Genomic DNA, 15,788 nt, shown 5'->3' with positions numbered 1-15,788 from the left:
TCTCCAAAAAGTACCATCTTTGTCCCCATGTGCAGTTGCAAACCGTAGTATGGCTTTTTTATGGCGGTTTTGGAGCAGTGGCTTCTTCCTTGCTGAGCGGCCTTTCAGGTTATGTCGATATAGGACTCGTTTTACTGTGGATATAGATGCTTTTGAACCTGTTTCCTCCAGCATCTTCACAAGGTCCTTTGCTGTTGTTCTGGGATTGATTTGCACTTTTCGCACCAAAGCACATTCATCTCTAGGAGACAGAATGCGTCTCCTTCCTGAGCGGTATGACGGATGCGTGGTCCCATGGTGTTTATTCTTGCGTACTATTGTTTGTACAGATGAACGTGGTACCTTCAGGCATTTGGAAATTGCTCCCAAGGATGAACCAGACTTGTGGTGGTCTACAATTTTTTTTTCCTGAGGTCTTGTCTGATTTCTTTTGATTTTCCCATGATGTCAAGCAAAGAGGCACTGAGTTTGAAGTTAGGCCTTGAAATACATCCACAGGTACTCCTCCAATTGACTCAGATTGGGGCGGCAGGGTAGCCTAGTGGTTAGAGTGTTGGACTATTAATCGAAAGGTTGCAAGTTCGAATCCCCGAGCTGCCCCTGAACAAGGCCCACTGTTCCTAGGCCGTCATAAGAATTTAACTGACCTGCCTAGTTAAATAAAGGTCAAATAAAAAAATTAAAATTTGCCTATCAGAAGCTTCTAAAGCCATAACATCAACTTCCGGAATTTCCCAAGCTGTTTAAAGGCACAGTCAACTTAGTGTGTGTAAACTTCTGACCCACTGGAATTGTGACACAGTGAATTATAAGTGAAATAATCTGTCTGTAAACAATTGTTGGAAAAATGACTTGTGTCATGCACAAAGTAGATGTCCTAACCGACTTGCCAAAACTATAGTTTGTTAACAAGAAATGTGTGGAGTGGTAGAAAAACAAGTTTTAATGACTCCAACCTAAGTGTGGTACTGTAAGTATGGTACTGGTACTGTACAGTTGAAGTCGGAAGTTTACATACACTTAGGTTGGAGTCATTAAAACTTGTTTTTATGTGTCACAATTCCAGTGGGTCAGAAGTTTACACTAAGTTGACTGTGCCTGAAATTCCAGAAATTGATGTCAAGGTTTTAGAAGCTTCTGATAGGCTATTTTTTTATTTGACCTTTATTTAACTAGGCAGGTCAGTTAAGAACATTTGGACACATTTACCTCATTCAAGGGTTTTTCGTTATTTGTACTATTTTTCTACATTGTAGAATAATAGTGAAGACATCAAAACTATGAAATAACACAGGGAATAATGTGGTAACCAAAAAAGTGTTAAACAAATCAAAATATATTTTATACTTGAGATTATTCAAAGTAGCCACCCTTTGCCTTGATGACAGCTTTGCACCCACTTAGCATTCTCTCAACCACTGGTACTGTACATACATAGATAAATAAATACAGTGCATTCGGAAAGTATTCAGACCCATTTACTTTTTCTACATTTTGTTATGTTACAGCCTTATTCTAAAATGGATGAAAAATAAAAATGTTCTCATCAAGCTACACACATTACCCCATTTTGACAAAGCAAAAACAGGTTTTTAGAAATGTTAGAAAATGTATAAAAAAACAAAAATATTACATTTACATAAGTACACTGCTCAAAAAAATAAAGGGAACACTTAAACAACACAATGTAACTCCAAGTCAATCACACTTCTGTGAAATCAAACTGTCCACTTAGGAAGCAACACTGATTGACAATAAATTTCACATGCTGTTGTGCAAATGGAATAGACAACAGGTGGAAATTATAGGGAATAAGCAAGACACCCCAAATAAAGGAGTGGTTCTGCAGGTGGGGACCACAGACCACTTCTCAGTTCCTATGCTTCCTGGCTGATGTTTTGCTCACTTTTGAATGCTGGCGGTGCTTTCACTCTAGTGGTAGCATGAGACGGAGTCTACAAACCACACAAGTGGCTCAGGTAGTGCAGCTCATCCAGGATGGCACATCAATGCGAGCTGTGGCAAGAAGGTTTGCTGTGTCTGCCAGCGTAGTGTCCAGAGCATGGAGGCGCTACCAGGAGACAGGCCAGTACATCAGGAGATGTGGAGGAGGCCGTAGCAGGGCAACAACCCAGCAGCAGGACAGCTACCTTCGCCTTTGTGCAAGGAGGAGCAGGAGAAGCACTGCCAGAGCCCTGCAAAATGACCTCCAGCAGGCCACAAATGTGCATGTGTCTGCTCAAACGGTCAGAAACAGACTCCATGAGGGTGGTATGAGGGCCCGACGTCCACAGGTGGGGGTTGTGCTTACAGCCCAACACCGTGCAGGACGTTTGGCATTTGCCAGAGAACACCAAGATTGGCAAATTCGCCACTGGCGCCCTGTGCTCTTCACAGATGAAAGCAGGTTCACACTGAGCACGTGACAGACGTGACAGAGTCTGGAGACGCCGTGGAGAACGTTCTGCTGCCTGCAACATCCTCCAGCATGACCGGTTTGGCGGTGGGTCAGTCATGGTGTGGGGTGGCATTTCTTTGGGGGGCCGCACAGCCCTCCATGTGCTCGCCAGAGGTAGCCTGACTGCCATTAGGTACTGAGATGAGATCCTCAGACCCCTTGTGAGACCATATGCTGGTGCGGTTGGCCCTGGGTTCCTCCTAATGCAAGACAATGCTAGACCTCATGTGGCTGGAGTGTGTCAGCAGTTCCTGCAAGAGGAAGGCATTGATGCTATGGACTGGCCCGCCCGTTCCCCAGACCTGAATCCAATTGTGCACATCTGGGACATCATGTCTCGCTCCATCCACCAACGCCACGTTGCACCACAGACTGTCTAGGAGTTGGCGGATGCTTTAGTCCAGGTCTGGGAGGAGATCCCTCAGGAGACCATCCGCCACCTCATCAGGAGCATGCCCAGGCATTGTAGGGAGGTCATACAGGCACGTGGAGGCCACACACACTACTGAGCCTCATTTTGACTTGTTTTAAGGACATTACATCAAAGTTGGATCAGCCTGTAGTGTGGTTTTCCACTTTAATTTTGAGTGTGACTCCAAATCCAGACCTCCATGGGTTGATAAATTGGATTTCCATTGATTATTTTTGTGTGATTTTGTTGTCAGCACATTCAACTATGTAAAGAAAAAAGTATTTAATAAGATTATTTCTTTCATTCAGATCTAGGATGTGTTGTTTAAGTGTTCCCTTTATTTTTTTTAGCAGTATATTCAGACACTTTACACGTACTTTGTTGAAGCATATTCGGAAGCGATTACAGCCTTGAGTCTTCTTGGGGCGGCAGGTAGCCTAGTGGTTAGAGTGCTGGGCCAGTAACCGAAATACCTGAGCTGACAAGGTAAAAATCTGTCATTCTGCCCCTGAACAAAGCAGTAAACCCACTGTTCCCCGGTAGGCCATCATTGTAAATAAGAATTTGTTTTTAACTGACCTGCCTCGTTAAATAAAGATAAAATAAATATTGGATATGAGGCCACAAGCTTGGCATGCCTGCATTTGGGGAGTTTCTCCCATACTTCTCTGCAGATCCTCTCAAGTTTTGTCAGGTTGGATGGGGAACATCGCTGCACACCTATTGTCAGGACTCTCCAGAGATGTTCAAGTCCTGGCTCTGGCTGGGCCACTCGAGGACATTCAGAGACTTGTCCCGAAGTCACTTGGCTGTGTGCTTAGGATTGTTGTCCTGTTGGAAGGTGAATCTTCGCCCCAGTCTGAGGTCCTGAGCGCTCTGGAGCAGGTTTTCATCAACGATCTCGCTGTACTTTGCTCCGTTCATCTTTCCCTCAACCCATGACTAGTCTCCCAGTCCCTGCCGCTGAAAAACATCCCCACAGCATGAAGCTGCCACTACCATGCTTCACCTTAATGATGTTTCCAGGTTTCCTCCAGCCGTGACGCTTGGCATTCAGGCCAAGTTTCATCAGACCAGAGAATCTTTTTTCTCATGGTCTGAGAATCCTTTAAGGTGCCTTTTTAACAAACTCCAAGCGGCCTGTCATGTGCCTTTTACTGAGGATTGGCTTCCCTCTGTCCACTCTACTATAAAGGTCTGATTGGTGGAGTGCTACAGAGATGTTTGTCCTTCTGGAAGTTTCTCCCATCTCCAGAGAGGAACTCTGGAGCTCTGCCAGAGTGACCATTGGGTTCCTTTTCCCCCGATTGCTCAGTTTGGCTGGGTGGGTCAGCTCTAGGAAGAGTCTTGGTGGTTCCAAACTTCTTCCATTTAAGAGTGGAGGCCACTGTGTTATTGGGGACCTTCAATACTGCAGTACCCTTCCCTAGATCTGTGCCTCGACACAATCCTATCTCGGAGCTCTACAAACAATTCCTTTAACCTCATGGCTTGGTTTTTGCTCTGACATGTGCTGTCAGCTGTGGGATCCTTATACAGACAGGTGCCTTTCCAAGTTATGTCCAGTCAATTGAATTTCCCCACAGGTGGACTCCAAACAAGTTGTAGAAACATCTCAAGGATGATCAATGGAAACAGGATGCACCTGAGCTCAATTTCGAGTCTCATAGCAAAGGGTCTGAATACTTAAGTAACTAAGGTATTATTTTTTTTGTAACACATTTGCAAACATGTCTAAAAACCTGTTTTCGCTTTGTCATTTTGGGGTATTGTGTATAGATTGTGGAGGAAAACCTTTTATTCATTCCATTTTAGAATAAGGCTGTAACAAAATGTGGAAAAAGCGAAGGGGTCTGAATACTTTTTGAATGTGTGTGTGTTCAAGATATCATCCTAATGTTAGATCAAACCCTATCTAGAACTTAATGGGGATCTTAGCTTATGTTCTGGGAATGTTCCCAGTTTGCTGTGTGCTGTCTGAAATAGTCAGCTGAGAATCACCCCCATCTCACCTGATGGAGAAGAAAGAGTCCGCTGACAAGTGTATCATCTGTCTCCCTCGCTGATGTTTATCACCACAGTAAGAGGTATAGGCAGGCAGACATTCATCACTGGATAGAGAGGAAAAGTAGTACATTGTCAACAACAGACTTGGTATTGAGCAGATGGTTTGGGGAATGATGTCTCTGCTTGGTGATTGACATCAGAATGCCTCACTGAATGGCAATGATCTCTCACTGGTCTGTTTCATTGTAAGGACTGTCTCTCTACACTTCATGTGTCTGTCCTTGACAATTAGACTGTCTTTGTTACTCTCCTGCAGTAGCATGCCCATGCACACTCATGTGCATGTCACACATACACATACATATCCTCTCAATATACTTATTACAGGCTATGCTAAAACCCTACACTCCAACCCGAGTACTCCGTTCTGCCACCTCTGGTCTCTTGGCCCTCCCACACCTACGGGAGGGCAGCTTCTGCTCAGCCCAGTTAAAGCTCTTTTCTGTCCTGGCACCGCAATAGTGGAACCAGCTCCTGCTCATCATCGAAAAACATCTGAAACCCTACCTCTTGAAATAGTATCTTAAATAATCCCACAGCACCCCCCCCCTTGTTCGCACCTCCTCCTCAGCATCTGCTAAATGACAAAAATGTAAATGTTTAGAAGTTTTTAAAAATTAGGTGTTGAAATGGATTGGGTAACAAACCCATTCCACCTTTTTATTATCGATGACAGAGCTGTAATAGTGGAAGTACTGAGTGTTGACTGATTGGCTGTACTTTGTGTGTTTCAGCTAGCCAGACACAGCAAGTTCCTGCAGCAGAGCTTGAGGCCGCCAGCGGCGGGGCTGCTTCTGAACGATGACACGGAGGCAGACGACGCCCTTGGTTACTATGCCAACCACACCGCTCAGATAGAGGTAGACCTCACCCAGACAGTCTTCATCCAATCACATCATCCTATTATCTCAATCCAGTGGCAAAAACTGGGTAAAACTAGTTGAAATTACATCATGATTTTTATTTCATCCAGTTTTTGGTTGTAATGACACCAAATCATCCAATTTTGCTCGATGGAAAGCTACAGGCCTCTTCTGCACTTGTTTTTGCTCAGGGGTTTGTGATATATGGCCATGGGCTGTATCCAGGCAAACTGCATTGCGCCTTGCATAAGAGCAGTCCTTAGCTGTGGTATATTGGCCATATTCCACACCTCCTCGGGCCTTATTTTTAAATATACAGTACCAGTCAAAAGTTTGGACACAGCTACTCATTCAAGGGTTTTTCTTTATTTTTACTATTTTCTACATTGTAGAATATTAGTGAAAGACATCAAAACTATGAAATAACATATGGAATCACATAATTTCTTCAAAGTAGCTACCCTTTGCCTTGATGACAGCTTTGCACACTCTTGGCATTCTCTAAACCAGCTTCATGAGGTAGACACCTGCAATGCATTTCAATTAGATATACCCCTGAAAGTACAGCTACTTTTGTTCTTAGTCTTAGGTGTATCATATCATGTTCTTTCCTCAGATTGTGCGTCACGACCGCACCATGGAGCAGATAGTGTTTCCAGTGCCCAACATCTGTGAGTACCTGACAGAGGAGTCCAAGACGCGCGTGTTCACTACAACCGAGAGGGACGACCAGGGCAGCAAGGTCAACGACTTCTTCACGCAGTTTGATGACCTCTACAATGAGATGCGCTGGCAGAAGAAGATACGCAGTAAGATACATTTTACACTGATGAACAATTCTGGTGGTGAAATAATGGCTACATTGTGATACAGGGACATTAATCAGTTGTCCCGTGTCTCTATAGACAACCTGGCTCTGTTCTGGTTCTCTCGGCACATCTCTCTGTGGGGAAGCATCTCTTTCTACCTAGCCGTTCTAGTCAACGTGGCCGTGGCTCTTTTCTACCCCTTTGGAGATGACGGAGATGAAGGTGAGATGTCCTACAGCAAGTTCTTATTCATTAGGGACAGTTTGAAATACATAATGTCCTCATCTGCTTGCATGTGCCTCCCCTATCAAGGTGTTTTTGTACTTCCCTTATGCACTACGCTTTTCTGCACGCTTACTATACCACCGGTCAATATAATCTACCAGTCGACTGTCTATCCTGCCATTTATCCATAGTGACAATAGTGGTAGTTGGATTGTGTGTCTAGACCTGTAATCGGTTAATCATACCAAACATAAAATAATTTGATTGTGACCGACGGGCTCGATTCGGTCTTTATGTAGCAAAATTGGAAATTGTGTTTTTTACATTGGATAAACGTAGAGACTCAGAGCTATAAAATGGTATGTCATACACTACAGTTGAGGAACAATGGGAAAGTAATTCTGCTTTGAAAGTTAATAAACTTGTAACCTCACTTTTGAGAAAATAGCCCTTGAATGTTTTGGTACTACTACTGGAAAGCCCTTCTTTGTCTACACCCATTCAGCATCGTTCACACCCTTTTAAACTTTAGCCCCACCCATCTCTTTAAGGATTCACATGTGAGGCTATGTACTAAACAACCACAGTTTTTCAAGACTAAAGGCTGGTTTATACTACGGATGTGTTTGCAAATTTAATCTTCAGTGGCTGAGTGTGCTCTGGGTGTTCGTAAGCTCAGAGTGTTGCCAGATTGGCCATTCGAAAAATTGAGAGCGTTTAATTCTCAGAGCGTTCAGAGCGCACACTGAACGCTCTGGCTGAAAAGTAGGGTTGATCCAAGCATTCTGACCTAACAGCAGCAGTCAAGCACCCAAGCTAACTGGCTAATGTTGGCTAGCTTGCTAGCTACTTCCAGACACAAATGAGAGAACAGCTCACTCTGACCATTTTACTCGCTCTAACAGAGCTGGTTAGGCTGTTTTTATGTTATCTGGAGCATTGGTGACGGCAACTGTGCTGCTGGCAATAATGTAATTACGCTTTTTTTGCCAAATTTATCTGGCACCAACCATATTTAACGTGTGTTGAGCGTTCGTAAATTCGTCAGTTATTCTGCGCTCTGGCACACTCAGACGAGTGCTCTGAAATCGGAGTAGATAGCCAGAGCGAATTTACCAGCTACGTCTATCGAAAGTTGTTGCAGTGACAACATAAACATTCTATTGAAATAGTTAGCAGTCTTTTGTTTAGACATGTATCTAGCTAGCTAAACAATGAACCATAATCCCAACTTATAACGTTGCTACCCTGCATGAATCTGAAGGTAGCTAACCAAACAGGTTCAATGTTAGCTAGCTAACATTAGGCTTTAACTAGCAATCCAAATGGCTCTGAGATATGAATAATATTACTACACAGATCACACACAACGTTAGCTAGCTAGCCAGCCTATTAACTTTAGCTAGCTAGTTAACAGTACACTTTAACTTGAAATGAAAATTACTTTCTGACAAAATTAGTAATGTGAAATATCTGAAAATGTAGCTATCTAGACTCTCTTACCCGTATACATGGATGGATGCTTCTACCTCTGTCACGAATGTCATGGTTGCCCATAGTTTGAAAATGTAATGCGGAGCCTTCTGTGTGATCTCTTTTCGACTCCATCTGCATATTTGCAGTCAAACACCAGAATTTTCTCCATCTCCTTAGCTATCATACTCAAATTCCAATATTTCAAAACTCGGTCCTTCAGAAAGTGGACAGCAACACTTATGCAGTTCTACTACGTGATATCTTTTTTAAAAAGCTGTGTTAGAAAGTATTACCAACACATACTGACCAGCTCATATTATAGACCGAAGCTCGCTACATGGCAGACCAATCCGAACTCCTCTATCGGCATGTCCAGCCTACTCACTTTCTCAGCCAGTCATGGCTACCTGGAAGATTTCGGTCTTTTTTCCATGGCTAAACCAACTAGGCTCGTAATTTAACAATGATATTCATATTTACAGATGGCATACAAGTTTGTTATTAACTTCACTAGGGTAGGGGGCAGCATTTGGAATTTTGGATGAAAAGCGTGCCCAAATTAAACTGCCTGCTACCTAGGCCCAGAAGCTAGGATATGCATATAATTGGTAGATTTGGATAGAAAACACTCTAAAGTTTCCAGAACTGATATGGCAGGCAAAAACCTGAGGAAAATCCATCCAGGAAGTACTATTATTTTGAAAGGCTGCTTTTCCATTGAAAGCCTATCCACCATACAAAGACTTAGGACCCAGTTCACGATCTCTATGGCTTCTTCTACATGTGGCCAGTCTCTTTAGGCATTATTTCAGGCTTTTACTCTGAAAAATGAGGGAGATACAGCACGTTCAATGAGTGGTCAGTGGAAATGTCCAGACATGAGCCCAGCGCGTGATCAGGCCTTTCTTGTTTCTCCTTTTCTATTGACGAAGCTTTTGTCCGGTTGAAATATTATTGATTATTTATGACAAAAACAACCTGGGGATTGATTTTAAACATAGTTTGACATGTTTCTACGAACTTTTATTGTACGTTTTTTGACTTTTCGTCTGGATGTTGAGAGCTCGCTTTGTGCCTTTGGATTACGGAACTAAACGCACCAACAAAACGGAGGTTTTTGGACATAAAGGGACATTTTCAAACAAAACGAACATTTATTGTGTAACATGTAGTCCTGGGAGTGCCACCAGATGAAGATCATCAAAGGTTAGTGATTCATTTAATCGCTATTTCTGACTTTTGTGAGTCCTCTCCTTGGCTGGAAAATGTCTGTATGGTTTCTTGTGGCTAGGCGCTGTCCTAACATAATCGCATGGTGTGCTTTTGCCGTAAAGCCTTTTTGAAATCGGACACTGTGGTTGGATTAACAAGAAGTTTATCTTTAAAATGGTGTATAATACTTGTATGTTTGAGGAATTTTAATTATGGGATTTCTGTTGTTTGAATTTGGCGCCCTGCAATTTCACTGGCTGTTGTCGAGGTGGGACGCTAGCATCCCAATGATACCAGAGAGGTTAAGGCACATGAAAGTTCACATGTTCCTGAAGGCAATTCTGCCAAAAAACGTATTTTGATTAAAAAAAAAATTGTAAGTTTTTGTTCAAATGACTGTCCTGTGAAGTAGTGAAGGGCAACTTACGCCTAGTTTCCTGAAACGAGTCACAATTTTCTATATAAATCTACAAGATAGAGGAATAGCTGATAGGCAGTGGAGGCCAGGTGCTTCATTGCACATGAAAGAACAGTGAAGACAGGCAGCTCAAAAAGCTCCCCTATTGATCTTGTTTTAGGGACTATAAAATGATCCTACCTAGACTAGCCTACAACACCACAATCCAATGAATAATTTCATAATTGTTTTCTAGTGATCACAATTCTACTCTAGGCTGTAAACTGCAGTGAAAATGTCATTTGAATAATGGCGCAAAAGCACTGTTATTTGAATGTTTGATTTCATTCATTCCATTTGGATCAGGAGTGGGTCTACTCTCAACAGTTTACAGAAAGGCACAGTAGCAGGCCAGTCTGGCTGTATTTTTACTTCTGATGCGCTGTCTGTTGCCAATCATCATTATCCCAAGTTGCCCTGGCCACAGGCCTATGCTCCCAGCAGGCCCAGTTATTCAGGAAAGCTTAACACGAGCAGCCATTCCTCGACCTAGACCCTAACGCTTCAATATAGCCTAAATATTTGTCATTTAACTTTTTAAATGTATTACCTTTTGTGTGTGGCATAAACACAACTAGTCACAATATTCTCATCTGATTATACTACTTGAAAAGTCTCCTGTAGGCGATCTGTGCATGTTCATCCACTCCACTCTAATAGAATTCCAGCATCCGAACTGTGCAACTGCCATTCGATTAATGGAAAGAGAAACACCAAAATAGTAATGACATTTGGAGATTGTCAAACCAAACCATCGATGCTGAGTAGGGAGGGATGTATTTTCATTTTTTTATTTTATTTACATTTACATTTTAGTCATTTAGCAGATGCTCTTATCCAGAGCGACTTACAGTAGTGAATGCAAACATTTCATACATTTTTTTCTCCGTACTGGTCCCCCGTGGGAATCGAACCCACAACCCTGGCGTTGCAAACACCATGCTTTACCAACTGAGCCACACGGGACAAATTTAGATTCTGTTCTTGATTGTGTTGTTGAAAACGCAAACCATTATGATAAGCGCTCGAAGTCGGTAATCGGTATACAGTTGTGTTGATTATTGGTTGTGTGTGGTGCATTGGCACAGAAACCTGTTTCTGGAAAATTTGTTGCATATATTTGTATATAATTATAAACTGGGTGGTTCGAACCCTTAATGCTGATTTGGCTGACAGCCGTGGTATATCAGACCACGGGTATGACAAAATATTTATTTTGGTTGGTAACCAGTTTATAATAGCAATAAGGCACCTCGGGAGTTTGTGGTATATGGACAATATACCACGGCTAAGGGCTGTATCCAGGCATATACCACACCTCCTCATGCCTTTTTGCTTAATATAGCATCAAATTGTGAAAATCAGATTTCCCCCCAGCTGATCATTGTCTGCAGCCGGCTCTGATCGTAGTGTAGTGAAACAGGCAGGGAGAGTGAGCTCGTCCGTGGTGGTCAGCAAACCCTCAAACTTCTGGCCTGTTAGCCCTGCGTGGCAAAACCATGCTGAAGGTCGTAAAGTCGATATCCACGTTTATGAACACAGGGTTGCTACAGGGTTTACAGTACAAGAGAAGGGTCATGTGAAAATATTTTTGACGTTGGGGAGGGGGGGTGCGTCTTTTTCGACCAGTCCCTTAGGGCACATGGTAACAAAAAAAACACGAAAGCAAGCGTTTCTTATTGGACATGTTCAGTTAGTCCCTACCTGTTTTTGGTCCATTTTCTTCCGTTTGATGCCAACTGAGCACGACCCAGTAATTCCCAAAGGGTCCCAAGTGGCTCTGGAATCCACTAGTGAGTTAAGCTGTTTATCTTAGGTGAAGGCTAAAGCCTGGATTGTGGCTGGAAACATGACTTCTCATTTCATGATAGTAATAGCGAAATCTAAAGGTAGATCATGATGCAAAAAGTTAAGCACAGAAGGAAAGTCCCAATCTTGTATGGCGAATTCTACATGATCATGTGCCTGATAATCACAGTAAATGTTGGTTCATGTGCTAAGGTAAGTGTTTATGAGATGCACGAGGTCAGTGGTTTGGATATCACCAGTCTTCCCTTTGGGCCATTGTTTGACATTCCCCGCTGTTGCCTATTGTGACTGTCTCTCGAGAGGCAGAGAACCCAGAGTGTTGTGCCAAGTGCTAGACTGGTCCCAGATCTGTTTGTGCGGTCTTGGCAGTTGCAACTTAGCTATAGGCTTGTCCCCAACTGGCAATACGGCACAAACAGATCTGGGACCAGGCTATAATGAAGCACTCTGCTCTGTTGCATAATACATGAACCCAAAGGCTTCAAATGCCAACTCTCTGAACAGTGTCAATGTCTTCATCTGTATTTGTTGTTTGTTTGTTTGTTTACTCCGTTCCCAGGCATTCTGCCCCCCTTTGTGTCCATCCTGCTGTGGGTGGCGTTGGTGGTGTGCACCGCCATGCTCTTCATCCTGCCCAAACCAGGGAGTGTCCGGCCCTTCCTGGTCTCTGTCATACTGCGCTCTATTTACACATTGGGCCTGGGCCCGACCCTGCTGCTACTGGGGGCCGCCAATGTAAGTACATTAAAGTAAAATACAGACAAAATAGTTTTAAGTAAATGTACAGTGTAATATTAAAAACTCTTGTTTTGTCATCTCAGCATCATCTTCTATTGAAGCCATCTTTCAGTCCTCCTCTTTCCTCTCCTCTCTCCAGCTCCTAAATAAGATAGTGTTCCTGGTGAGCTTCGTGGGCAACCAGGGGACGTTCACGCGGGGCTACAAGGCGGTGGTCATGGACATGCCCTTCCTCTACCACGTGGGCTACATCATCGTCTGTATGCTGGGCCTCTTCGTCCATGAGTTCTTCTACAGCTTCCTGGTTAGTGGAAACAATCTTTGCAGCACTTCACCATTTAAGTAAAAAAAATACAAGAACTTTATATTATTATTGCTCATTTGTAATTTTAAATATCCATCCAATTCAATGAACTGGATTAATTTAACTTGAAAGTACTTGGTTATTATTCGGAAAACATAAAATGGACGTTTAACAGTGATCTTGATTAAGTCTGGACCTTTCTTGGTGCCATGTGATGCCGGCAGGTGGTTATAGTGTGGTTCCATCATTTAGCTTCATGGTCGACTTGTTCCCCCACTTGAACCAGGTTTTTCAGACACAGCTGCATTTGCAGAAAGCCACATCCTCTCCTATTTTTGCTGTTGCTGTTGCTGTTCGGAAGCTATGTGATGTCTGGTTCCTTTACAGCTCTCCTAAAGCTGTGGGTGCCCGTGTGTGTCCCTGTGTCTGCATATGTCTGACTGTGTGTCTGTCCCCCTCAGCTTTTTGATCTGCTGAACCGTGAGGAGACCCTGCTGAACGTGATCAAGAGCGTGACACGTAATGGGCGCTCCATCGTCCTCACGGCTGTGCTGGCCCTCATTCTGGTCTACCTCTTCTCCATCGTGGGCTTCCTCTTCCTCAAGGATGACTTCCTCATGGACGTGCAACGTCTGCCAGGTCAGTACCCATAGACGTCCCCTTGTCTTCAGCCCAGAACCTTGTACTCTATCCTAGGTGCCTGCACTGTAAACCACCGTCACCCCCTACTCACTACCTTTGCCTCTATACCCTACCCTTGGTCTCTGCACTTTTACCCCTGTTCAATTAGTACTAGTACCCAATGTTCCTCAACCCCTATACTACTCTAGGTCTCTGCCCATTTACTCTGCTCTGTCACCCCCCCTGTTCCCCCACACTACCCCACCCTCCTCAGCCTGTTCTGCTGATCGCTGATATTGTCACTGCAAAGTATAAGGTACATGATCTCTGATGTTGCTCCCGAACACCTCTTACACTGGACTGTGGCCACATAGTCTCCCCATTAGTCCTGCCACCCACACCTGCCCTTCAATACCCACACCTGACTGGCCAATTCTATGTCCCTCGATCGTAAGAACTTCCTCATACAGCCAGTATACAATCTGACCACTATCTAATAATGACGTCAGTGCAATTCATTTTGCCCACTAGGTAGAAGGGCTGTGTGATTTTTGCACGTTAATCCATATGTCTGTATCGCAGAATCAAGGTTTTTTGTATTTTTCATTTTTATGAGTGTTTATGTCCGCTTGTTGTCTTTTTGGTCTCGTTCGCTCCTTCTGTACTGTGTGCACCTTCCCATTTATTCCAGATATATGTATATAATGACGAGATGCTTATGTCTCTGCCCTAGCAATAGCAGTTGTTGTCCCAAAGGCGGAAGGCAGGCGACAAGCGTCGGTTCAAAATAAGCGCATATAAAAGAATTGGGCTTATTTTGGACAGATTCTGGCAAGAGTGAAACCTCTTGCTTCTCCTCTTTCTCTATGGTTTACATACACACCCAAGCCCACTCTGACAAATGGTTTCGCTATTTGCATTTTATGTTTGGTCCAACAGAATGGGTCATATGGACACCGAAACACATGGAGACATTATTTTACTGTAATAGAGGAGAAGTTAACCTTTCGAACCATACCCTGTTTATGTTTCAACTCCTCAAACTTCGAGCGGCGCAGACACTACTAAAATGGATGTGTCAATGAACATTAATTCTGGAAAAATAATGGCCAGTTTGTTGCGTGCATTACGCTACCACGTATCGCTCTCAGCCTTTTAGTCAAGTAAAGATTGTTATACTGGCTGTTTAGTCCGTGTTTTATAAACGTGCAATAAGCAGAAATCAATTATATAAGGAATTGCCAACTGGTTCTCATTCTGAGAAATATGGTAGGCCACTTGATTTCAACATCTGAGCAAAGTGGACAGGCTAGCATGCTGTTCAAACATTTGGAGAAGGACAGAATGCTGTGTTCATAACAATTCAACTCTTTTACCTTGTTAGCTAGCAAATAGATCCAAGTTGGCTAAACTTCAAATATAAAGATTAGCAGGCTACTCATTAGCACGTGGACTTGTGCTTGAGAGATTGTTTATGAGATCGGTGTTAATTTTCTATAATGCCTGCTGCATTATTAGTGAAGGTGCATTATGCATGTTTCTGGTTAAATTTGTAACAAAAAGGGTATTTTTATAGACAGACCTGAAAGACAGATCTGTGATTATTGCAAAAAAAAATATTCCTCCTCCACCACACTTTAGTTGGCACTATGCATTGGGGCAGGTAGCGTTCTCCTGGCATCCTCCAAGTCCAGATTTGTCCGTCGGACTGCCAGATGGTGAAGCGTGATTCATCACTCCAGAGAACGCATTTCCACTGAGTCCAATGGTGGTGAGCTTTACACCACTCCGGCAGTTTGAAACTCGGTAGTGAGTGTTGCAACTGAGGACAGACCATTTTTAGACGTTACGCGCTTCAGCGGTCCCGTTCTGTGAGCTTGTGTGGACTACCACTTTGTGGTTGAGCTGTTGTTGCTCCTAGACGTTTCCACTAAACAATAATAGCACTTACAGTTGACCGGGGCAACTCTAGCAGGGCAGACATTTGACAAACTGACTTGTTGGAAAGGTGGCATCCTATGATGGTGCCATGCTGAAAGTCACTGAGCTCTTCAGTACGGGCCATTCTACTGCTAATGTTTGTCTATGGAGATTGCATGGCTGTGTGCTCAATTTTATACTCATGTCAGCAACGGGTGTGACTGAAATAGTCAAGTCCACTAATTTGAATGGGTGTCCACATACTGTTGGCCGTGTAGTGTATATTGTGATTCGGCCCATAATTTAGAACAAATGGAGATATGAGTTTTTGCCCCTATCGCCCAGCCCTACTGGGTAGTTATCACCAGGAAGTTATCACCAGGCAGTATTTCATGAGACAGATGGCTCCATTATCAT

General features: G+C 43.3%; 1 protein-coding gene across 2 annotated transcripts in view; it reads left to right on the top strand.

Moving 5' to 3' along the window:
* The window catches only part of LOC100196824 (inositol 1,4,5-trisphosphate receptor type 2), a 150,663-nt gene that overhangs the window by 104,947 nt on the left and 29,928 nt on the right, over nt 1-15,788 (top strand). For both annotated transcript variants that reach the window (XM_014125393.2, XM_014125392.2), the window contains exons 46-51: nt 5,672-5,797; nt 6,417-6,609; nt 6,706-6,831; nt 12,348-12,523; nt 12,666-12,830; nt 13,292-13,469. In XM_014125393.2, the coding sequence (XP_013980868.1) occupies nt 5,672-5,797; nt 6,417-6,609; nt 6,706-6,831; nt 12,348-12,523; nt 12,666-12,830; nt 13,292-13,469 (964 nt within the window). The remainder of the gene's footprint in view (nt 1-5,671; nt 5,798-6,416; nt 6,610-6,705; nt 6,832-12,347; nt 12,524-12,665; nt 12,831-13,291; nt 13,470-15,788) is intronic.

This window comes from Salmo salar, chromosome ssa10 (assembly GCF_905237065.1).
Source record: "Salmo salar chromosome ssa10, Ssal_v3.1, whole genome shotgun sequence".
Lineage (NCBI taxonomy): Eukaryota > Metazoa > Chordata > Actinopteri > Salmoniformes > Salmonidae > Salmo > Salmo salar.
The sequence above is the reverse complement of the archived record's forward strand: the minus strand, read 5'-3'. Positions and strand labels throughout refer to the sequence as shown.